The 24,120-nt window shown below is 37.2% G+C and overlaps 1 protein-coding gene across 10 annotated transcripts in view; it reads left to right on the forward strand.

Moving 5' to 3' along the window:
* The window catches only part of INSC (INSC spindle orientation adaptor protein), a 130,922-nt gene extending 111,247 nt beyond the window's left edge, over positions 1–19,675 (forward strand). For all 10 annotated transcript variants that reach the window (XM_023928634.2, XM_023928633.2, XM_086895426.1 and 7 more), the window contains 5 exons: positions 1,497–1,675; positions 12,203–12,269; positions 13,882–14,037; positions 14,678–14,754; positions 16,093–19,675. In XM_023928634.2, the coding sequence (XP_023784402.2) occupies positions 1,497–1,675; positions 12,203–12,269; positions 13,882–14,037; positions 14,678–14,754; positions 16,093–16,221 (608 nt within the window). In that variant the 3' untranslated portion in view covers positions 16,222–19,675. The remainder of the gene's footprint in view (positions 1–1,496; positions 1,676–12,202; positions 12,270–13,881; positions 14,038–14,677; positions 14,755–16,092) is intronic.
* Positions 19,676–24,120: the final 4,445 nt, after the last annotated feature.

Genomic DNA, 24,120 nt, shown 5'->3' on the forward strand with positions numbered 1-24,120 from the left:
TTCTCTAGTCTGGAAATTCGGTTTCCCAGAGCTCTGCATCAGAATGAACTCTTTGGGTCTTCTAGTTTGATTTCTCATGTATAATAAATCAGTACATTTGGAATTTTTTCTAGTGAGCCCAGTGGTTACAGTTAAACTGCAGCACTTCCATTTGAATGCATGATTTTGTGGGGTTTGTTTTTAAGAAGGAAAAAAGTGTAGTAGGAGTGTGTGAGGATTCTGTGGTGGCAGGGTATTATCTGAGGTGTATTTAGGCATTCTCCAAAAGGCCCAAACACAACCAGTGATGCAGAAATCAAGGGAACAATTTATTCCTGATGTCCAGCAAAAAATGGAGAAGCTTGTGCCCTGAATCCAGCAGGTGGAACTAACCTGTGCTGAGCTTGGTTATGTTGTAGACAGTGGCATCTGACCTGGTTTTTTTTAGATTATTTCTTGGTTATTATAGTGTACCACAGTCAAGGGCCAATCTGAACAGCCTATCCAGAAGGCATTAGCTGGTGGATCATTTCCTCAGTTGCTGCTGTTTAAGTTCCACAGGAATTTTAGTGGCACATATTCTGCCCAAGAAATGTAAGCATTAAAAATAGAACATGTATAACTTTGCAAGAGCTATTTCAGTAATCACACACCAGTTTCCTTGTGATATTTATAACTCAGTAATTGATTACAGTAGTATTTAATTTTTAAACTATGCAGAAATCCCATTTCTAGGTGATTCACATCTTAGTTAAAGAACATATGTACAAGGGATTAAAAGATAGATGTCTCTTCAACACTTCTTATTGAAGTTGAAAAATATGCAGGATGATTTTTGACTACAGAGAATTAGATTTAGGGATAAGCAACATGTATATGTACTTTGTTGTAAAGAAGAAGATGTATAATAGAATTATTCTCATACAGATAGCTTCTCATTATTATTCTCATACTGTTAGCTTTCTGCCTCCTGTATTTAATTTTATTTAGTTATATTGAGCTTTATTTTGAACAACAGTGAGATATTCCCAGTAGAATGGTATACTAGGTAGAGCATATCATTCATCAGAGGTTGTAGTGAGGTGGATGTTGGTCTCTTCTTCCAAGTAAAAGGTGATAGAACAAGAGTAAATGGCCTCAAGTTTTGCCAGGTAAAATTACTCTATGGAAAGGGTTAAGTGATGGAAAACTCTGCCCAGACTCTGCTTGAGTCGCCATCCCTGGAGGTAATTAAAAGCTGTGTTGAGTTGGGCACATGGTTTGGTGGTGGACTGGGCAGTGCTGGGTTTGGTTGGAGCCAATGATCTTAAAAGACTTTTCCACCCTACACCACTCTATGATGCTATGTAATTGACAAAATTAAGTTTATATTTTTTGTTTCCTTTTTTTATCTCCATGTTTATGAACTTCATATTGGCTAATAAGATCACTACTTCAAGTTGCAGATGTTTAAATATTGCCTTTAAATGCTGCAATGAAGGAATGACTTTTATTCAGCTTATTTTCTGCATTCCTAGAACTGTGCCAAGAAGCCTCATCAGGTGAAGTTTTCCTGCTGGCTTCAGCAGCTCTTGCCAATATTACTTTCTTTGATACCATGGCTTGTGAAATATTGCTCCAGTTAAATGCAATGAAGATTCTCCTAGCAGCATGCTCAGACAAACGCATAGTGGACACTCCATATTCCAGGGATCAGGTGAGGAATTTCTCTGCAAGCCACTGTCACATTTGTGTAAAAGCCAAAAGATTTCAGCACCGTGTCCGTTTTGATGTTGCCAAACCTAAGTTTCTTTCATATGACATCTTTAATATGATTTTCAAAAAATAATAAAAAAAATGTGCACTTCCATTTATCTAAGATAGCAGAATTTATTGTTTTTCATCATGAGTGTGGACAGAGACCCAGACAGGTTGTGGAGGGATTCAAAACTTGACTGGACAGAGCTTTGAGGCAAAGATATGCATGGAGCCTAAATATGCAGTTGTCAGTTCAAAGATGAATTAGCTCCAAAAGCTGAATAAGGACCTGATCCCCAGCCCACTGACGTCGTTGGGCTTTGGACCAAGTCCTGTCTACCTGGTAGATGGTTTGCAAATTTTTATTGGCAAATATTGCTAATGTACTTTTGCCTTTCCCTTTCCTTCTCACCACTATTTTTAATTTTTAATTTTTTTTTTAGTAAAGGGACACAGAATACTAAAGGTCTATGGTAATGCACAGATGATTTAATGGTAGACTTGGGATCTTCACTGCCACAGAAGGTTTTTTTCACCATTAACCAGGAGCCAGGCTTTGGAGATTAAGGCCCAGTGGACCCTAGAAACTAATTATTGGTGTTCTAGAGGGGTGACTAGGACTGTTTTAGATTATGTTAGTAGCACTTACTAATTTTTCAGCTCAGGACTGTGTATAAAAGATAGAATTAAGCTATAATTACTTAGTGCCCTTTAGGCAGAGGTATCAGCTGTGGTGTTGACATGGCTGTCTACTATCACATATGTAAAATCCTTCACATTCTCTTTTTTTCAGTCTTCCTGCATGCTCTCATGGTTTTGATTTCTTTATTTCTTTATGCCCTCATCTGAATTCTGCTGTCAGCTGTGAATTTGCAGTTTTCTCTTTGGGTAGCACAGCAAGCCCCTTCTTTTTATGAGGAAGGCAGACATTGAAAGAAATACATACGGCTTTTTTTAGGTGACAGGCTAGTTCCAGGCCTTTTGCAGCTTGCAAGCTGCAAGTTCATCTCACCAGCTAGATGAACAGCAGACTGAATGGCTTTCTTCCAAGAGCTGAGGAGATTTCATCCCCCATAACACTTTACCTTCCTCCTCAGAATGAAAAAGTAGAGCAGAAAGGGTGGTGCTCTCTGTGGCGTGCTGCAGGAAGCTTCTGAGATGACTCCTTGGCTCCTGCAGCAGTGGGAACTACAAAATAATATATAAAATTTTATATAAAATATAGAACTATATAAATATACATATATACACTGAGGTGGAATCTGAGTGCTGCTCATCTTGTCTTTAAGAGCTGCCAGTCAAGCAGTTTTGGTAATTAAATAGCCTTAAGAGAAGGCTTCCTTCAAGTTCCTGAACAAGTGTGTGTTTGACTGAATTGCTCCCCTTGTTTCAGTCTTGTATTTGTGGGGTGGGGATGGTGTCTGCCAATTACAGCAGTCTCATGAAATATTTTGCCTTTTAAGTTGCTCTGTGTAAAGTTGCAATGAGGAAAATACACTCAGCTGAAAAGAAAAACAGCACTACAATATTATATTTTATAAGGCCATTATAAATTGCCATTTTGGTTTTTGACTGTAAATCCTTTTAGGTAAGTAATGTAGTCAATATCTTTTTCCAATCTATAATATATAATATATATATATTATATATTATATATTATATATTATATAGTATATATTATATATTATATATTATATATTATATATTATATATTATATATTATATATTATATATTATATATTATATATTATATATTATATATTATATATTATATATTATATATTATATATTATATATTATATATTATATACATAATATATAATATTATGTCCCAGACAATAGACATTTGCCTAAGGAGATTTACATTAAAGATGAGTAGGTTTGAAAATTTTTAGATTAAAGATTTTATTTTGGATTATGCAACAAATGTTAAATGTATTTTCATGGACTAGCGTCCATTCTGAATGATCAAGTCATGTGTGCCAGTGAAACAGATGGTTTGGAATTGACTTATACTAAGGGTTGAAACAGTTAAACAAAGTAAGATGATTAATAAAAGATAAAACAAAATATGGTCTGAATAATATAAAATTTTATAAAAGAGCCCCTCAGACTTAAATGCTCTGTTTTTCATACAAAATTTTAATTTAAGTAACACAACTACTTATAGAAAACAACCTAAAATTTCTAAATATATTATTACTTTAGCATTAATGCTGATTTAAGAAAATTCTATTTTGGTAGACTGAATTGTGCTTTACTATGAGCCAAAACTGGGAGTAAGACAGCTGAAATGCAGAGAAGGAACACTGAACTTTGTTTTCCTTTGTGCCATTGTATCTCATCTTAAATTCATACAATGACTTTCTATACAGGACATAGAATTACTATTAGTTATCACTCTTTGATGGTAGAAATAAATAACATTGTGCCCAGGTGTTGGATATTGGGTAGATTGTGTACTGGCTGCAAAAACTATTTTACTGCTCAAGGACCTCTAAAATTATTTTGCCTTTTGACTTCAGGAAAGTCTTTTTGTCCAAATGATAAAATAACCTTTCCCATCATCGCTATCCAAAAACCAATATCTTTCTTCTTTCATTTCCCAGGCTGTGTTAGATTAGGTCAGGAAAGAAATCTAGAACTGAGAGCTGAACTTATTGATGAACAAGATTATAGTTGTCCATTTTATAGAAGCATGTGACTGTTTCCACAGTCAGCAACATTATACTGAGATTCCTTAGTTTTGTAACAAAATGCATTGTATAAGAACGATCATCAAGCAGTATTTTCCAGATTCCTTAGTCCTCAGTTTTGGGTCAAAAAGAATATCAATGTCCTACATTCTGTTTCTTTCTGCAGACAGCTGTTTTCTGAAGAGCAGGTTTTTTACTTCAAAAAAGCATCAAGATATCCTTTCAGAAGGGTTCATGCCTAAATTTAGCAGTGTAGTATAAGCAGTGTTAATGGAGTTTAAAATCTGTCAGAAGAGGGGTTTAGCCAAACTCCTTATTCAGGATCTTCTTGACTTTAGCCATCATCTTAGACTCAACATAGAAAAATATGAAATATGTGTGTTTGGGTACACGATGTTTATGTATGACAAATTTTTTCTCTCTGCATTCCCACCTGTCTCTTCAGTGCTGTTAGTATTCTCACCTTACCTGTGAAGTTGTGGAGGTATAGCCTAACACCTTTGATCTTCTCTTATACAGGCAGACAAAGAATTAATGTGCAGTGAACACATCCATTTTAAAGTGGTTATGCCTAAGTCTAAAATCAGTGAATTATGTTTCAAAACAGTTTAAGGTGGAGAAAGACTTTTAAGCTAGAAGGAAAAATTGGAAATGGTTGCTGTTATTTTTTTTTCCTAATAAATTCTTTCCTGTTTGTAGTTGGGAGATGCTGCTGGGTTTGACACTGATATCTTCTGTGTCATTTAAGCTTTTAAATCCTAAATACCATTCTTCCTCTAGGTTTCTCTAGATTCTTTTCTCTGCTCTTCACCTTTTTTCCTTATCAGGCATTTGTGTTTGTTTTTACTGCCTTCCCTCACTTTTCCCCCCCGCCTTAAATGAAGATTGTAGTGTCAAAAGGAGATTTGAGACAGATGTTACTTTAATACAAAGAAGTTTTCATTTTTAAATGTTGCTGAATCCCCCGTGAAAGATTTTGAGAGTAATGTTTTTAATGAGAAGGGTATTAACAGTTCTTTAAGATTTCCTTGGAAAATCCTTCTCTGTATGGAAGAATCTTGCAGTACTACATCTCAGTCTGAGTTTCTTGAATACTGGGGAGTTTACTAACAAGGCCTTTTAAAAGGGTATCAGCACTGTTTTCTTGCACAGGTCTCTGTTAACATCCTGCTCTGACATTAGTGCCATGATCATTAGATATGTGGTTGGAATTCCCTCTGAGAAGCCTGACTGTGCACTGTGGTTGATAAACTGTACATTAAAACTGTGGGATCCTTTCCAGTATCGACTAGATCACACTGAGAAAACATGATTTCAAGTAATATAGCTAGAAAGAGAACTGATAAATTTAAAAATTAAGTTATTTTTAAAAGCTTAATAAATCAAGAGAGAAACATGACTGCTAGGAACAGATGCAAAAATGAAAATTATGCCAAAGTCACCTGACTATCTGAATTTTAACCACGCCATTATATTAATGGTATTCCAATTAGTTTCCTATGTAAGATTGTAATAATTTTCCCGATGTCTTTTTTTTTTTTTCTTTTTAACTGCTTATCTCTGTTTTTTCATGGACATGTGACCAGCATAACTAATTACCAGTACTGACTGGCATTATATGGTCAGTGCTATGGATAGTTGTATTTCAGGGGTCCAAAACTGACTGTCTTAAACACCAAAGCTTTTTGAGGTAAATTCCTGTTTAGTTACAATCCTGCCTTTCATATTTTAGATTCTGTGTGGGATAAGACAATGTGCTCCCACTTGCAGTGCAAGGGGTTCAGTTGGAAGAATAAAACCTCAACTCAGTCAAAAAACTAACTTGTGTTGAAAGGCTAATTTGTGCTCTGCTCTGGGGAGATCAGATCTCTTGGGTGCCTTTGGCTGGTTGAGTCTGTTTCAAAACATGAGAAGCTTTTTAACACCTTGAAGGAAGTCTGAGAGAAAGTTATTCTTTCCCTCACCACAGGTTTTAACCTGAAATACAGAAAACTGTGGCCACTAGCTCAATCACTCATTTAGTCATAAGCCTTGGTTTATGGGATGTGTTCTTTCACAATGGGACCCATACAGGGTGCATGTCCTTTGTTCTCATTTAAAACAAATCATGTGAGAACCTGGCTATTCTGCCTATTCCTTATCTAGATTGGTCAGCAATAGGAAGTAAAGTAAATAAAAATGTGGTAAAAACTTCCTTCATTCCAAAATGTAAATTTCCTACAGCTTTAGTCTCTGTTGCTGTGCCTCAGCATGCCAAAAATACAGTTCCCTGGCACAGTCTCAGAATAAACCTAGCATTTGAAGCAGATTCTGTCTCCAACCACTGTTATTATTTTGGGGGGATGTTAGTTGCTTCTGCTCATCTAGGCATATTTGTTTTCTGTTTTCAGGAAGAAAAACTAAATTCCCAATCACAAAAATCGCTATCAGAAGAAATTTGAGTTATTTTCTGGTTTTATGCAATATCATGTCCCAGAGAAAATTTCCAGAGATTTCTTAGTGAAGTTTTTTCTCCTGATAGATAATATCTTGAGAGATTTTTTTCTTCCTCAGTTTGCTGTAATGCTGGTTCTTGATGCCTGCTAAATGCACTCTTTTGCTGTCTCCCTGTGGATGGATCTTGAATTGTGACATTCAGATGATTTTAACCTACCTTCAGAAACAGAGATTCTGTCTTGCTTCTGAACAGTTTTCTGTGCCACTTTGTTTCTGAGGATGGCTGTCTGGAACTTTACAGACACACTATGATTTATGGTTATGTCATTTGAATGAATTACAAAATGCTCTTATAATATGTACAAAAATTAATATTACTTAGCAGTGAATCAACCCTAAAGGAGTAATTAACTAAGAGAATTAGCAATTCTATATTGATTTACTTTGCCACTCTATTAAATTACTTTCTAATTCTTGTTTTGAGCTTGTGTCTTTCTTTTTTATTATATTTTAATATTTTATTATGTCAGGATTGTTGATAAAAGCATACTGAGAAGGGTGCCTTCATTGTTAATAAAGGTATATTATCACCACACCTTCCACCTCTGTAGACACTTCCCCCTCCCACAAATGAGGTGAGGGACCCTCAATTGTGGAAGATAGTGTCCTTTTAGCTGGCTAAAATGTGTGCTTTCATCCTCCAAATCCTTTGGCATCTTTCTTCCTTAGTAGTTGGTTTCACAATAAAGGGAAAAACTTTTTTAAATCTGCCACTAAGGGAAAGTTTTCAGAGAAGCCTTCTGTTTCTTACATGTTCTTTAAGTTTAAATCTCTTTGATAACTACAGATTTACACTCTCAGTGTATCTTATTTTCTAGCAAAGCATTTATATCTAGTTTTCACTTTTCCAACAAAGATACAGCACCTTTGTACACTGGTTGATGAGCATTAGTCACCATTAGTTGTTTAGAAAACTTTTATTATAGTGTTAGTAATTACATAATTTAGCAAAAAAAAAATTCCAAGGTGACTGTTGTTTGAAGAAAATTATTTTAAAGGTTCTTGATTAACCATGGTTTCTCAAATTTAAATTGCTCTTGACAACTGAAAGTCTTACAGTTCAGGGCAAAGCAGACTACAGAACTTAAAAGGGCGGTTCACCACTCATAAATTCAATATGTGTGAAAGTCTGAGGGAGTGGAAGGAAACTATGTGGAAATAGAAACAAATTTTAAATTATGAAGTATATATAGAATAACCAAAAAAGATCAAGACTGCCAATTTTATAATAATGTATGATATTGTCATTAGAGATGTATCTGTGTTTAATACGTCTTCTTATTTTGCCTATAAAAATAGACATTTTTAATTTGATTTCAGATTAATTTCCAGAGCAGCTTCAGGACTAAGATGATGATACTGTATTGACATTTGAAAAATATGAAATAATTACATTCTTTTTGAAGTTATTAAACAGGGAAATTTTCCATGGGCCTTAAGGTGTCACCCTAAAAATTAAACCTTCTGATCTTGTTTTCATAGTTTCTAGCCACTTTCGCAGGAAAGTAACTATAAACATAGATGTTTTACATTCTTTCAAAGAAACATCTTTTGATGGGTGTTTCTCAGGACCAGTGTGATTGGGAAAGTGGTAGCCTAACTATCCAGTCCCTGGTCATTGCTGAAAATCTATAAATACTGGAGTCACAAAAATAAAATCCTTTTTTTTCCCTATCATGCATCGAACCATGTCCATGCGAATCATTCCGTGTCCTACAGCGACATTAAGGGGCCCCTCAAATATCTCTGCATACTCACTTCATCAACAAACCATTTAAAGATGAACCTTCAAAGCTTCTTGATTTTGGGTGTGGGTTTTTTTAAGTTCTGAAAGTTACCTACTTAGTCTCTTATTCTTGTGAAAAATCTTGCCACTCCCAGTGAAATCTCTGTGTGTTGATACTTTGCTAAGTTGGTGCCCCTTCAAAAGGTGCTAAAACATGAGCTGGTCTGAGAATTCCTTTCCTGACATTTTGCCTTTTCCCATGTCTCACTGCCCCGTGGTTTAGGTGTGCAGAGTTGAGCACACCGAAACAGGCAGGTGTTGAGCACAGGAGGAGCCCTGGAGGTCTGTTCCTGTGCTTGTAACTTGTGACACTGACCTGAATCATCCATCCAGCTTCCCTCTGATGGCAAACAAATGTCACAGGCCCTCCAGGACCTGAGGGAGCCAACAGGGAAATGGGGAAGGACTTTACAAGGGCACATAGTGACAGGACAAGGGGAATGGCTTCAAACTGAGAGAGAGAGGGCTTGGATTAGATAGTAGGGAGAAATTCTTTGTGAGGGTGATGAGGCACAAGAACAGGTTGGCAAGGGACACTGTGGATGTCCCATCCCTGGAAATGTCCAATGCCAGGCTGGATGGGGCTCTGAGCAACCTGATCAAGTGGGAAATGTCTCTACCTATGATAGGAATTGGAATTAGATTATCTCTAGAGTCCCTTCCAAGCCAATTCTCTGATTCTGTGCTGATTATTTCTTGATGAAGGCTATTTTTCTGTGGATTTTCTCATTAGTACAATGAATTTAGAGCTTCCAGATCACAGAGAAAACTGCAGCCACCAGGTTTAGCAGGCTCCTTCTCTAGAGAGGCACCCACAATTCTTGATGGGTTTGGATAGCAGAGAATGGAATGTGGAGCAGCCTGGGTCAGTCTATGAGAGAGCACTGCTAAAATACAAATATTGGAAATGCGTGGGTCAAGATCCACCTCCAAAGCAGATCTGCTTGGCAGAAATACAGGTCCTGGGGTAGGGAATTATGCTGGATTCCCTGACAAAATTTGCTTAATAACACACGTACAAATCCCACAGGTCAAGACATCACTGGGGTAGTGAAACTGGTGGCTGGCTTCAGCACATTCCTTCTGCATGGTAGGAAGGCAATGACCAGAGCTCATGTATCCTGTCATCAGGATTTCTTCTTTCTTACACTTGGAGTTGACCACAAGTTCGTTGTATTCCTTAGGAATCCAGAAAGAATCCAGAAAAACTGCAAGAATCATAAACTGAGTCGGGTGCCTGTGCTTTGTAATCAGGGAGTGGGCTCTCTTACAGGATCAATTGCTTGAGCAATTAATGAAATTAATATTAAAAATTACAGTTGAACAGTAGAGATTCCATGTTAAATAGCTGAAAGTCAATTATTTCAAAGTCATTTCAGTTCTGAAAGAGGTTTTGGTATTTATTTTTTTCCAGTAATTTTCATCTATGAAATGAGGTTTAGGCAGTCACTTTTATCTGTATCTGTTTGTGTGCTCCACATCTCACAATAACAACTGAACTGGTTTGCTGATTCAACAGGACTTTGTAGATATTTTTGAGACTGCCTAAGGCTTTTGAAATTTGGAGCCAGATAATGGGAAAAGAAGCAAAGATAAAGACTGCAGTGTAAGCCTCTGTATCATGAGACAAAAAAGAAAAAAGAAAGTGGCAGAGAACCTACTGGAAAACATTTATTTATGTTTTTTGATCAACTCTAAATCCAAAAGAGATAAGACTTCATTAATACCAGTGCTCACAGAAGTGTCACTTTCTGAAGCAAATTGAGCCTACATTTGTTTGTGTTTTCCTCTAGAGTTCATCCTTAATAGGAAACTTCCTTGAATTTTGTTTGTATTACAGAGGAAATTTTCATGTAAGTTGCATGAACTTTAAAATAGGAAAGTGTAGGAGAAATAGAGCATTATTCTTATTATCACTCCTTATTCTGCTTGCCTATTGTATTTTTACATTATCCTGGTTTTTTACATGTTTTACATCACAGAAAAATTTACTTGGGAAAAAAAAATCTATCCTTATGGAGTGAGCTGATCTATGACTTAACTACCTTTTGAGTCCTACTAAGATTTTAAAATTAATATAGGTAGAACTTGATGGTCATTGATCATAAGGGTCTTTTTTACACCCTTTTGGATAAGGTGACATACAAACCCTTTAGAATTGCAAAATATTGTGGCCACATAATCAACACAAAAGAAATATAGCTATAACCTCAAATAATTTTTTAGTCTCAAAAGATGCACACAAACTACTTTTATGTCTGAAAATACTTATTAGAAAAAATAACTTCAAGCAGTGGAATAATTGGCATGTATTCAAATTGTGGTTAATTGAATTCTTCATCTGTGTCTTAGAGAGCCACATGGGGTACATACAGATTCTGCACAGAGGAAGCAATTTTCATTAACAGGATATAATTTAGAATGAGAAAACATATACACTCTGCCTGCAACACAGTTAGTAATTAATATGGAATAAATACATAGACATACACCAAGTTACCATATTTCTACCTGTCACTCTGTAGAGTTTCAGCAACTCATTTGCACGCTAAGTAAGTATATTTATTCAGAGAGATGACACTGTAACACAAACTTCAAAAGTGGAAGACCTTTCTGTCACAGCATCGGAAATGAGTCACCCTTGTTTTTAAAATGGCAAAGTGAGAGCAGAATGGTGATTTGATCTCATGCCTCCTCACATTTCAGAAGTTTGCTGGTTTCTGAACTGACACTGTACTATTAAAAAAGCTGATAACCAGTTCCAAAACTGACCATTAGTTTTGAGGCTGGTCAATGATTAGAGAAAATTTGAAACCTCTTAAGAAAGAATATTATTTCTGTTTTGCATTCTGACTACCTCTAGCATTTATTATTTGGTCTCTCACATATGCTGTTCATATTGGGATGTGTCTGCATGCAAAAAGAAAACTATCTGAAGGATTGAGAAGAATGTTTTGCAGGACGTGTGAGAAAATATGCAATATCAGTGAAGGGAATGGCTGACTGAAATCCAGCAGCACCACAGGGTCCAGTCCCTGTCAGTGGCTTGCTGCATCACTTTAAGCAAGTTGAGTTTCACCTAGTCTCAGAAACAGTTAAAGCTATTTGGGATAAGAAATTCTGTAAGTCAAGACCTCAGAATGTGCTTGTGCACATATCAACACTGAATGTGTTGGTACAAAGCCTAACCATGATTCTTTACCTCTGGAAAGGTATAAACAGAATTTTAAGTCCAGTTGCTTTTAAGACTGTGCCTTGACATGCACACAATTCTTGACTCCAACGAAACTGAAGAATATTCCTTAAATATTCCCTTGAATCCAAGCTCAAAACTCCAAATATCTTGCAAGGATTTCTTAGCAAGTCACCTGAACCGATTCAGCACAATAACAGCACTCCCAAATATTTTCCGTATTTCTGCTATATTTATTTTATGAACCACAGTTATATTTAATATTAGTGAATTGTAAGACTAGACTTTATTTTTTCCTTCTCCTTTTAACAACAGGTGGTAACAATATTGGCAAACATGTCTGTGTTGGACCAGTGTGCTTCAGAAATCATTCAAGGAAATGGTATGTATTTCAGCTGAATTATATTTTTTATTTATTTCTGCAGAATCTGAGTAGATGGGAGTGTAGTAATTACACAGTAAAGGAGAAAGGCTTCACTAATAAAGCTTCATTTTGCATCCTATCTCTGCTGGATATTGCACATTGCTGCAGGGTGCAAAATGAGTCCTGGGAATGGTTCTGCATAACCAAAATATAATGCCACTGTTTTAGGAAACTTTGCCTTTGTGAGCACGTTGCTGGTGTTCTGTGTGTGTGACTTATTTCTAGATGCAAAGCAAAGTAGTAAAAAGTGTTTCAGCAGCCTGTATTGTGGTAAGACTGGTAATATTGTGGTAAGATGTAAATGCCTTATTAATGCACCTGCCAGCAAATTCAAGGCCAAGCAATATAATAAGATGGGTGCCTTTGCTTTTTTCTTTTTTTTTTCTTTTTTTGGTGGGAAACATTAAATTACAGTGAAAACTCACATATATTGCTTTGCTAGGCCAAGTAGGCCGAACTCATGCTAGACACTGCAGCGGATTGTCAGGGACAATGACAACAGGTAAAATTTGTGTGTATACTCTGTCATGGAATTTCACAAGAAGCATTTTCCCCCTGGCTTTTGAGAGGGGCTGGTACTCATCTTGTGTAAAATCTTTTTAGTGACTGCATAATGTTATAATAAGCAGGTGCTAGTCAGAGGCCACATTCTGAGAACAATCTTCAAATGCTGGAGCATGTAGGTATTTTCTTCTCAACTCTGACTTTTTTGTATGTTGATTGATAATTATCTAGCTGCATGGCTCTGATGGTAATTCTCTGAATTATTTATGCAAATGTTTTAACAGTTCAAATTCTCTGATGCTACCTGATGTAATCTGGATGCCTAATAGCATATGGAGTCTAATAGTGCATAATTGTCTTTACACTTAAAATAATCTAGAAAACAAAAATCATCATGTTGTTTTTTTTGTGGTGCTACAAGAAGAATATCAGCTCCTACAGACAACGATAAATTAATGAATCTGCTTTGACATTGATGACATTGTCTCTTCTGGAGCAAAGAGTTAGTCACACAGTAAACTTCAAGAAACAGAATTTCATAATTTCCTTCATTAAAGGATTCCTCATTCTAAAATACTCTTAAACAGTTTGAGAAGGAAACTTTCAAAGGCTTGCTTAAAAACATGTAAACAAACAAACAAAAAAATACCTTAAATGAGAGTGAAACTTCATTTAGAGACCTGAAATATATCACTACAGATTTTTCAGGTTGTGATTACCTTTAGGTTAAATTAGAAGAAAATAAAGAATTACATTTGGTTGACTGAAATAAATTAGTGAAATTTAAAATACAAAATTTTAGAGGAGGAAAGAGTAATTTTCTAGATCCAGAAGTTCTGTAGCTTCCTAGTGAAGAAGGACTTACACATAGACCGCATGCACCTGGGTGTTGATGTCAAAATTGCAGCCTTCATTTATGTATTCTCTTTTCATGTATTCTTTATTCATTCCCTTTTTGGGCAGTGGCTGGTCTGTATTAACCCAGCTTTCCTCTTCCCTTCACTTTCTTGCACTGAGTTTTTTTTTTGTTGGAGAGTGGATAACGACAGCTCTTGCATTCTTTTAGGTGTTCAACTTTTAATGGAAATGCTCTTTGAAAAATCCTCCTCGGGAAATCCAGCAGAAGCTGCAGCTTGTGAGCGAGTCCAGCAGAAATCTGCAGTTACCCTGGCACGGCTCAGCCGAGATCCGGAGGTGGCAGATGCAGCAGTAAAACTCAGCTGTAAGGATGTTCCTCCTGCTTAATGGCACTGAAAGAGGGGGGAACTGCCAGCCATGGAGAAGTTCTTTTTAATTTTTATCCTCACTTGGGAAACTTTATGAAAGATATTCCATATAAAGTCAGTCCAGAGGATGACTGAGGATATGGAGCTAAATAAACCTCTTCCTCTTTCCCCAGAGGAACCTGAGGTGCAGCACCCACTCAACACGTAGCTGTGCCTTACTGTGCCAGCTCACACTGCTGCCTCGGGCAGGATCTGTCAGGGCACAGAAAACTGGGACCCCAGCAGCTCCAGATGTGATGAATCCAATGGGAGGGAATGTGTTCTTTGGCTAGGAGTTTTTTTAAGGGTGTGTGGGATGATTGGTAGGGAAGAAATGGAGGTCACAATTTCCACTCTGAAACTGCAGCAGCATGTAAACCAAATTTATTTGTTTATGCTTTACAATCATTAATTATGACTGCTCTGAACTGCAGAGCTCCGTGGAAAGTCCCTTAAATATTTGCATATCAACTTTGCAATAGAGATCATATCTACTAAAAAAGATAAACATGATGAATCTAAAAAATATCACAAAATAAGAAGAATAAGAAGTTGTTTTTCTAAAGTATTTCTCCTGACACTCTTTTGTGCACTCAGGTATTCCTCGCCTGATTAAACTTTGCAGATCACCAACAGAAAGAAATAACAGTGATTCTGTTTTAGTGGCATGTCTGGTATGTACATTTTAGTCTTCCTTTCATGCTTACACTGGAAAATTAAGGAGAAAACATCCCTTTAGATTTCAAAATGCAAAAGTATTGCAGAAATGCTTTAAATTCATTTTAGGGTCTCCTGCTTTTACCCTTAAGCATAATCCTGTATGCTGTCAATTATTCATCCTCAAATTGAAGATTTAAGCACATAAAGAAAAAATGGCTCCATCTTCACATTATTTGGCACCAAAATACTTCCTTGGAACACTTTGGAATTTAAGGATTCATTAATTCCTAAATCCCATTCTGTGATGATTCTATGATTATTGAAATTAGCCTTGAGTCATGGGGGTAGCAACCCTTTATCTGCACTCACACATATATATGAAAATATTTATGTAAAGCATCCAAAAAGGGGAAAAGATATGTCTTGCTTCCACTCCAATCCAATTTTTTGTTCTATTTGTGTCACCAAGACAATATAGTGCCCAGCCAAGGAGTGGGCAAGAGAAGCTTGACACTTTCTCTGCTCAAGAGAAAGATCCCATCTGCACTGCATGGACTGTGAGCCAAAAGCCAGAGCTGAATGATTTCACCAAGCATTCTGTGACAGGGCCCTGGGGACATGTGTGATCTAGGCTTGGAGCACAAGCTCTAGTGAATGAAGGCTGAAGAATATTGTTTGACAGTGCTTTATGATATTAGTGCTATTTTAAATGTAAAAGTAAAGCTTGGTTATTGCAGCTTGTTCATTTAAGCAGGTCTCATTCAGGATGATGAAAGTATAAATGTGAGCATAGAAAATGCTGTGATTATTCTTCCTACATGCCAGGAAGGCTTGTTAATCTTGAGTGGTTAGAGCAGAGACCCCAGAGCAATGGCAGCAAACCAGACTATGATTCTTCTGTCTCACTGAGGTTGTTGCTGCACATTCCTTGAATCCATGCCTATTGCTTGAGACCTTACCTACCTCCCTGTCTCAGAAATTCTGCTTCTCCTGATGTTTTAGTAACTGCCTGAAGATTTTTTCTGATAAAAATGTGGCAAAAATATTGTCCTTGAGACATAAGCTGCTTCAAGCTCTGATAGGTATTGTCATTTGTGTCTGAGGGCTTGTACTGTACTTAGACCTGCTGCTCAGGTCTAAAAGTAATGTGGCCCAATAGAATTGTCATTTAATAACTTTGCATGAGGGAAGATGAAGACAGTAAGGAGACATTACCCAGCAGCAGAATTCACAGACCTGCACAGTTCAGTTTTGAGTTCTGGCTGTTATTTAGATATGGTTATAATGGATTCCTGCAATGAAGACTTTGCCAAACCTGACTGCATTTCAATGATGCTGTTTTGTTTTTCTAGGCAGCCTTGAGGAGATTAGCAGTTATGAGTCCTGATGGACTGGAAGATTCAGATTTTCAGCAGCTGGTAAAGCCCAGACTCGTGGATTCTTTTCTGCTGTGCACAAATATGGAAGAGAGCTTTGTATAAATGGGAGCCAAAAACCCTTGAACAATAGTGAAGGTGATAGGTATACAGTAAGATAACACATGAACAATTTTATTTTGGTTTAGTCCTGTTGTTATTTATGACTTATTTATTCAAAACCCATGAACATGTGGTTTATCAGAGCAAAGGAACAGAATGAGAAAACTTGTTACTGGGGTTTCCATTATATTTTCCTGCCAAGACACACAAGACTTTATCATTGCCATCTAACAAAATGTTTTGTTTAATGTAGCTGAATTAAGGTGATGAAGCCAAGAATTTGTTGCTCTGATGTTAAATGCTTCTAATGATGTTTTATCACTGATATTTTTCTATAGTTAGGACATTTTGTAGGTTTTTTTAATAAATGTTTTAGCTTCATCTGTATTAGGAGAAAAATAATTCTAAAAGCTGCAACTATATACTTTGAAATGAAAGGGATGTTACAGTCTGAGTCCAGTTCTTAACTGTTGCTATTTTTTAATAAACTATGAGAGGAACATTTCCAAAAAATGTTCAAATACTGGCTTCAAATGATGCTACATTCTTAGGCTGTATGAAGATGTGCTTCATGAGAGGATACACACTAACAGAAAGCTCTTTATTCACACTGACTGAAGTTTCCTAGAGAAATTCACAGAATTCTAGGAAAATCTTTGATGGTGTGTGTGTGTGTGTGTATGTGTGTGTGTGTGTGTGTGTGTGTGTGTGTGTTTTACCTCATAATGTGAGATTTTAATGGTTTTGTGATGATTTAAAATCATTACACAGTGATAATTTTCTCTCCAAGCCTTACAAGAACAGGAAGTGCTAATGCCCAGATGTGTTTTTAACATTCAAGCTACTGTTTTTGTGGAAAGTTGTTCACACCTTTGCTAAATAATCTGAAGAGTTTAATTAAATGTAACTTAAATTTTCATTTTTCTGGTTTGCTAACTAGTCCTGTATTTTTAAAACTTAAATGGAACTCTTAGGATCTCTGGAAGCTGAGAAATGGATGATAACCTAAGTAACAGATGTGATTTCAAAATCACTATGTTTTCATGAACATTCTTCTTAATTCTTGCTTTTTTTTTTCATTGACAAACAGCATATATTAAAAATTACTCAACCAGCAATATCTTATTAGTGTTTTTTACCTTAACTTTCTACAAAGCACTCTTTAGATTATGAAAAAAGATGACATTTTTTTCTTCATGCCTTTCAAACATTGCTTTGGATCACTTTATGATCAGCAACTTCAGGGTACTAGGATATCTGCCAAAACTCTCCCACATTCCTTCCTTACTGTACTTTTCAGATATGTTAAGCAGCTTACTTCATTAATGTTTCTTGAGTGTTACGTGGCGTTTAGATGAAAGGCACCAGGAAATTGTGAAGCTGTGATTGCCTTCCACGTTTTCTGTATATGAGAAATCTGTCCTGCTTCAAGCAGTGTGACAGTGGGGGCTACTTTTTTCTCCCTTGATTGTGAGGGTTAAGAAGTCTCTGCCTTAATGTCTTTCTTGTGAGCTCTTCATTTAATAAGCTCTATTGTGACTGAATTTTAAAACTTTACAAAATATAGAATGACCTCTGTCATGAGCAACTATTCAAAGAAAAGTGTTGAATCAGATGTTCTAGGAAGCACAGAGATGAACTCTGCTTTTTTTGCTTACCTTGAAACAGCTTCTTAAGTTTCCAAGATTGTTTAAATGTATGGTACTGTAGAGCTTTAAAAATACTGTATTAGTGATGGACTTTAACACTTTCCTCACTAAACAGAAATATATGTGTGAGCCATGGATATATTGGTATAAAAAATGAATTAATAAATTTCATTAAAAACTAATTCAAAATAAAATCCTGTCATTCTGATAACATGGCAATCCATGATAAATCAAATCAAATTCTGTAGTGAATTTATGCACAGAACCTCATTCTGTCAGCTTCAGCTAGCACCAGAGATACGAGTTTCTAGATGGAGTAGGGTTTATCCCATAATAGGTAAATTTAAAATCTCGTTTTCCACACATGTACAGTGAACTGAAGCAGCTATTAAGAAAATGTCATCACAACTCACAGTGTTTTAATGTAATTTCTAACAGGTCAATTAAATATTCAGTGATCAGGTCAGTACCAACTAATTTTCCTCAAATACAGGAACGTGAATCCGCATCAATTGAATTTACTACAGATACTCTCAATCTGCAAATATGGGTCCATAATTCTAGACCCATATTTTCCATTTAAATGCATTCATATTACAGATTTGGCTGTTTATATTACAGAAGAAAAGCAAATTTAGATGGAACTCATATTTGCAGCAGAAAATATATTTTGAAAGAGCCATTTCAGCAGACCTCTTGTCACCTAAGTGTCCTCAAAATCATTTTAGCTAGGTTTAGATTTTTTCCCCTAGAGCTGTGCACTTTATTTTTGTATATGCTAAAGTTTATGAGAAAATAAGCATCTCTCTAACTTTACCTCTTGATTCATTTGGAAATAATAAGTCATTAAAAATACTGATATGTTTTTCTCATTATTTCTGAATGAGAATTCTGGATTCTGAATGAATTCTTGATTCTAAATGTTTGCTTCAAAAATGACTCTTCAGCTTTTAAGCAAAACAAACAAAAAAGAACAGCTGAAGCCAGAATAAACATTTTGGCTTTCAAATACAGTATGAAATAAAATATTTCATAATGAATAATTTTCACTAAAATAAGTATTGTGGTGGCTTAATCCTCAGACTCCCTGAGTATGTACAGATACAGGTAGGAGAGTGTGTGTAATACATTCACAAATCAGCTCATTTATCTGGACTCAGTGACCTATAGAGACTGAATGCAGGTTAGGTATTAGTTTAATCTTCCTGGAAAATGAATGTCAAACTTGTTAGAAATGTTGTTTCACTTAAATTCTTCTGAACATTTTCAGTTTCATATGAGATTAGAAATGCTGAACAAACATGTAGTGAGCTGCAGGATTCTTTGTAATTTTGATTTACACTCCAGCAACTCCGGACAATATCTTCAAATTTCAGTTTTAGTTTCAAACTGTTTACAGATATTCAGGGCCCAGATGTTTCATTCATAGAATAAAGTTTGGTTATTCTCAGTTTATTGCATACTTGGTACATGAATCACTTATGTGGAATGTTACTTGTCTGACCTTTTCTGTTTTAAATAGTATTTGTGTCTACAAAGAATAAAATAATGTCTTTGTAAATTGCATACCTTAACTATTTTGGGGGGTTTCCTGTTAGTATCCAAAAGATTACTTCATTTGTAGGATTTTGGCTTTGTACAAGACTGATTCTGATCTCTTATATGGAATGCTCCAAATTTTTGTGTTGACCATCTCCTTTTAAACAGCAGAAATGAACAGTCAAAATAACCTTGGCTTTTGTATTTTGAGGAATCTGCTTTGATCTTCAGTTTAAATTTATATTAAATATTATATATTTAAAGAAGCACTCTAGACATTGTAAATTATTCACCAGTGTTCTCATTTTTAAGGGGAAGGGGGGGAAGATGGCATTAAGCATTGAAAGAAAGCTCCAGAGTGAATTTGTTAATTGGAGTTGGAAGTGCAGAACTGGTGGGAAGGTGGGTGAATAATTTCAGCCATAATTATCTTGACAAGATAAACATACAGTCATCTATTCTAGATAGTTATGTGCTTTGTGGAAACCCTTATCTCTATTTTCTGGCTTGCTCTTGGACCTGAGTTTCTCTTTTTCCAGCTGTGACAAACTTCTTCCTCTTGGGAGTATATTTGTGTAATTGCTAGTTATCTAACAGAAGAAAGTTCTATTCCAGGGTCTGGTCCTGCTAATTATTATATTGATAAGGTTTTAGCTGAGAAACTAAGTAACAAAAATAGCTTGTTAAATAGATGTAATAAGGATCACCTAGAACAGAAAGAAATGTTTATTGTTCTTACCACAAGGGGAAGGACCAAAATATCCTCCACAAAAACCTGAGAGAAAGCATAGGTATATCAGCTTATACTTTCATGTTTTGGTACTTTTACAAGCATACCTGCTGACTAAGAGTTTATGAATTGATCAGTTGTCAGCCAAATAATCACAGAATCAGAGTGAAAGGAATGACAGATTTGTCTTTACAGATGAGCTGCGGGTCTGCTGGTAAATAAAACTAGCACTGAGAGATAAAAGAAACAATGGGAAAGATTCCACTGATGGGTGAATGGAAAAAAGGATATTTGCCTTTACACTGTAGATTTGCTGGTAAATGAAACTGGATATTGAAAGATGAAAGAGACACTGGGGAAACACCATAAATTCCTAAGAATTAAAAATTAAGAGGGAGAGTTATATATATATTAGAGGGGAATCTTAGGTATCAGACATTCCAGGAAGTCTGTGCCTCTCAAGTACCTCAGCCTATGGGGAAAGAGAAGGGCTATTCCCCCAGGGGAATGCCCCATGGCCTCTCCCTTTATTCAAATAAAGTAAAGGGACTCCTTTTACTTATATCCTTTTTGGACATAAACCTCTGGTGTTTGTGGATTAATTTTCCTGACACGAGAAATAAAAGAAACACACTAGACCTAAAGACCAAACGCTGAAAAATCAAAGATTTTTCTCTTTCATTTTTAACATCCAGCCACTGACTTTTTCTTTTAATAATTGATGTGTGCCTAGAACCCAAAGAAACCTATGGGAAACCAGTGGGGAAAAAAAAATAATAGCAGGTAATGCTGCTAATTTGCTTTGGAAAGAAATGTAAAAGGATCAAAAGGCTTAAATGATGTGAACAAGGAGGTGTGTATAATGCAGTGCCTAACCCATCACTCTTGTGACCACCTGTGTTACAAATCACTGCTCACCCTCTCATTTAAGCTTTCTTTGGGTTTTAACCATCTTTTGTCCATGTTTCTCACAACATTTAGAATGTGACCTAATAATGCATATGTCTTCTAAGAGATCTACTTAGTCTGATTAGATTTTTTTATACCCCATATTGTAAAAATCTCCTTTTTTGAATAGTTCTGAAAGGATAAACCTAGCAATAATATATGTCTGTTATGTATGCTCATCCAGCAAGAGGAAGATTCTGATAAATCAAGAAGGTATATCTAAATGGATCCAGAAACAGTCACATGTGTGCATCAAAAGAATAATTATGGGCCCAAATAATCTAGGGAAGTCTTATTTGATGCTGTTTCTTCTGACTTCTATAAGTCAGTTTGCTTGCAATGAAGTGAAGAAGAGCCAGAGGTAATCCAAGGTTTCCAGGACCTTGCTAGAGTAATATAAGTAACATAGAGTAACATAAATATGTTAGACCTCTACACATCTATAAAATAAATATAAATTAAAAAAAATATGAAACTATGGATAAAAGTCCTTTTTTCAGAGCAGCAATTAACACAAATCAATGAGTTTAAAAGTTTATCCTGTCGGTAGGAGAATTGTTATGTGCTTTATCTAGGGGGGTGTCTCGGTTTAGGGGACAGGTGTCTGGTAGGGAGGGCAGGAACCTCCCTTGGAACAAAAGTAGACCTTCTCCCTCTGAATTGCTATAATTTTGAGATCAAGGGGCTCTCAGGCAGAGATCTGAGGAATAACAGTTCTTTATTAGTATGTAAAATGGGGCAAACAAACAACAATAACTACAGCATTAACAACAAAACAGAACCAGGGGCCCGGTGACAGCTTTCTTGGCCGAGACGGGAAGGGATGGAGGAGAGGCTTTGTTTCACAAACCCCTTGGGCAGTCCTGGTGCTCCTGCAGGGCTCTGAGGAACACTCAGCTGGAACGGCAGGGATGAGCTGAGATCCTGGGCTGGTGGCTGAGGTGGATCAGCAGAGGGATGAGCAGAGATCCTGGGCTGGTGGATGAGGTGGATCAGCAGAGGAATGAGCAGAGATCCTGGGCTGGTGGATGAGGTGGATCAGCAGAGGAATGAGCAGAGATCCTGGGCTGGTGGATGAGGTGGATCAGCAGAGGGATGAGCAGAGATCCCAGGCCGGTGGATGAGGTGGATCAGCAGAGGGATGAGCAGAGATCCTGGGCTGGTGGATGAGGTGGATCAGCAGCTCTGTGGCGGAGGCTGGCACTGCCATGTTCCAGCAGGACAGGGGGTGCAAGGCCACCAATGAAGAAGGAAAAAGGACACGAAGAATCAGCAGCTCCGTCTGGGCGATGGTGAATTCCCTTTGCCCAGCCACAACAACTCGCAGCAAGGGTCCTGCTCTTCTGCTCTACAGCTGAAGAAACCAGCCAGCCCCCAGCTGCCACCGACCTCACTTTTTTCTGCCCCCCTTCCCACCTGGGCCCAGACAAACACAATGCTTTCTTAAGTACCAGCAGTAAGATTTCCCCTCCAGTGAAGGGTAAAAATTCCCTAGGTGGAGCAGAACAAAAGGAAGGACACCTAACCCCCAACAGGGTGGCTTGCATCCCGGAGGAATCCTGCTCCATTTCTAATTCTTGGAAACAGACGCCCACTCACAACCATGGATCCCTGGACACAAACAGCGGCACTTTCCCATGGGAAACAAAACTCACCCACTCAGGTTCCTGATGTCAGTTTGTCAGAAGCGTTTGTCACTCCAAAGGCAGCCCAAGTTCTAGGTGGGGGTGGCTTGTGCCCAGGAAGAATCCTGCTCTGTTCCTAATTTTTGGAGGCAGAAGCCCACTCCTGGCCACAGGCCCCTGGACACAAACAGGGGCCTTTTACAATAGGAAAGAAAACTCACCCCCCTCAGGTTCCTGATTTTAGTTTGTCAGAGGCATTTAGCACTCCAAGGGTGGCCCAGCTTCTGGGTAGAGGCAGCTTGTGTCCGAGAGAAATCCTGCTCTGTTCATAATTTTTGGAGGCAGAAGCCCACTCATGACCACAGGCCCCTGGACACAAACAGCAGCCCATTTCTGTTGGGGTCAGAGGAACAGAATGTGCCCTTATCTGTGATGCCTGGCTCTGACATCCAAGAGAGCACTGAGTTTCACATAACACCATGGAGACAGCTTTTAAAGTTAGATAGAGAAAGTGGAAATGTGAGTGTGTGAGTTAGACAGAGTTTTCTTAAGCACTGGGTGAGAAAGTTAGAGTTTAAGGTTTAAGGTATTTTAAAAAATAAGAGACAAGATGGAGGACTTAGGGCATTGTCCCTTTCTCCTTCTTCCTCCTTCATCATCTTCTTCTTCTAGGGATTTTTGGGTAATAATGAGTGATTAGATAGAAGATGCCACAGTGCAGCACACAGGTGTGTCGGGTCATTGGGTCACTAAGAAAACTAACTTATTTGGCATTTGATTATCGGACAAATAGACATATAAAAGACCTTGAAGAGATTCTTTGTTAGCCATTTCGCACCTTTCTGTCTTAGTGTATGAAACTCCTTGTACCCTGTATATATGTAATATAAATAAGGAAAGAATAAACAACTAAGCCCAAACACGAGAAAACAGCCTCTCTCATCAGTCTCAGTCCTGGGGAAAAAAACCCTGCCATCAATGTCACACCCCAACACCCACTCAGGGTCCTGATGTCACTTTGTCAGAGGTATTTGGCACTCCAAGGGCAGCCTGACTTCTAGGTGGGGGCAGCTTGTGTCTGAGAAAAATCCTGCTCCGTTCCCAATTTTTGGAGGCAGAAGCCCACTCCTGGCCACAGTGCCTTGGACATGAACAGCAGCACTTTTCCAAATAAAACTCTCTCCCCCAGGTTCCTGGTGTCAGTTTGTCTGGGGTGTTTTTCACTCTGTCAGCAGCACAAGTTCTAGGTGGGGGCTGTGGGAAACAACAAAGGTAAGACGACTTTCAGAAGCTGTGAAAATGGGACTCAGAAAAGAAAAAGCAGAGAACTTAGAGATAGCTGCAGCTGCAAGGCCTGAAAGTAAAGAAGATACAATAATACCATATGCAAGGAAATGAAACAATAGTTGAG

The sequence above is a fragment of the Cyanistes caeruleus genome, chromosome 6 (genome assembly GCF_971803275.1).
Source record: "Cyanistes caeruleus chromosome 6, bCyaCae1.hap1.1, whole genome shotgun sequence".
Taxonomy (NCBI): Eukaryota; Metazoa; Chordata; class Aves; order Passeriformes; family Paridae; genus Cyanistes; species Cyanistes caeruleus.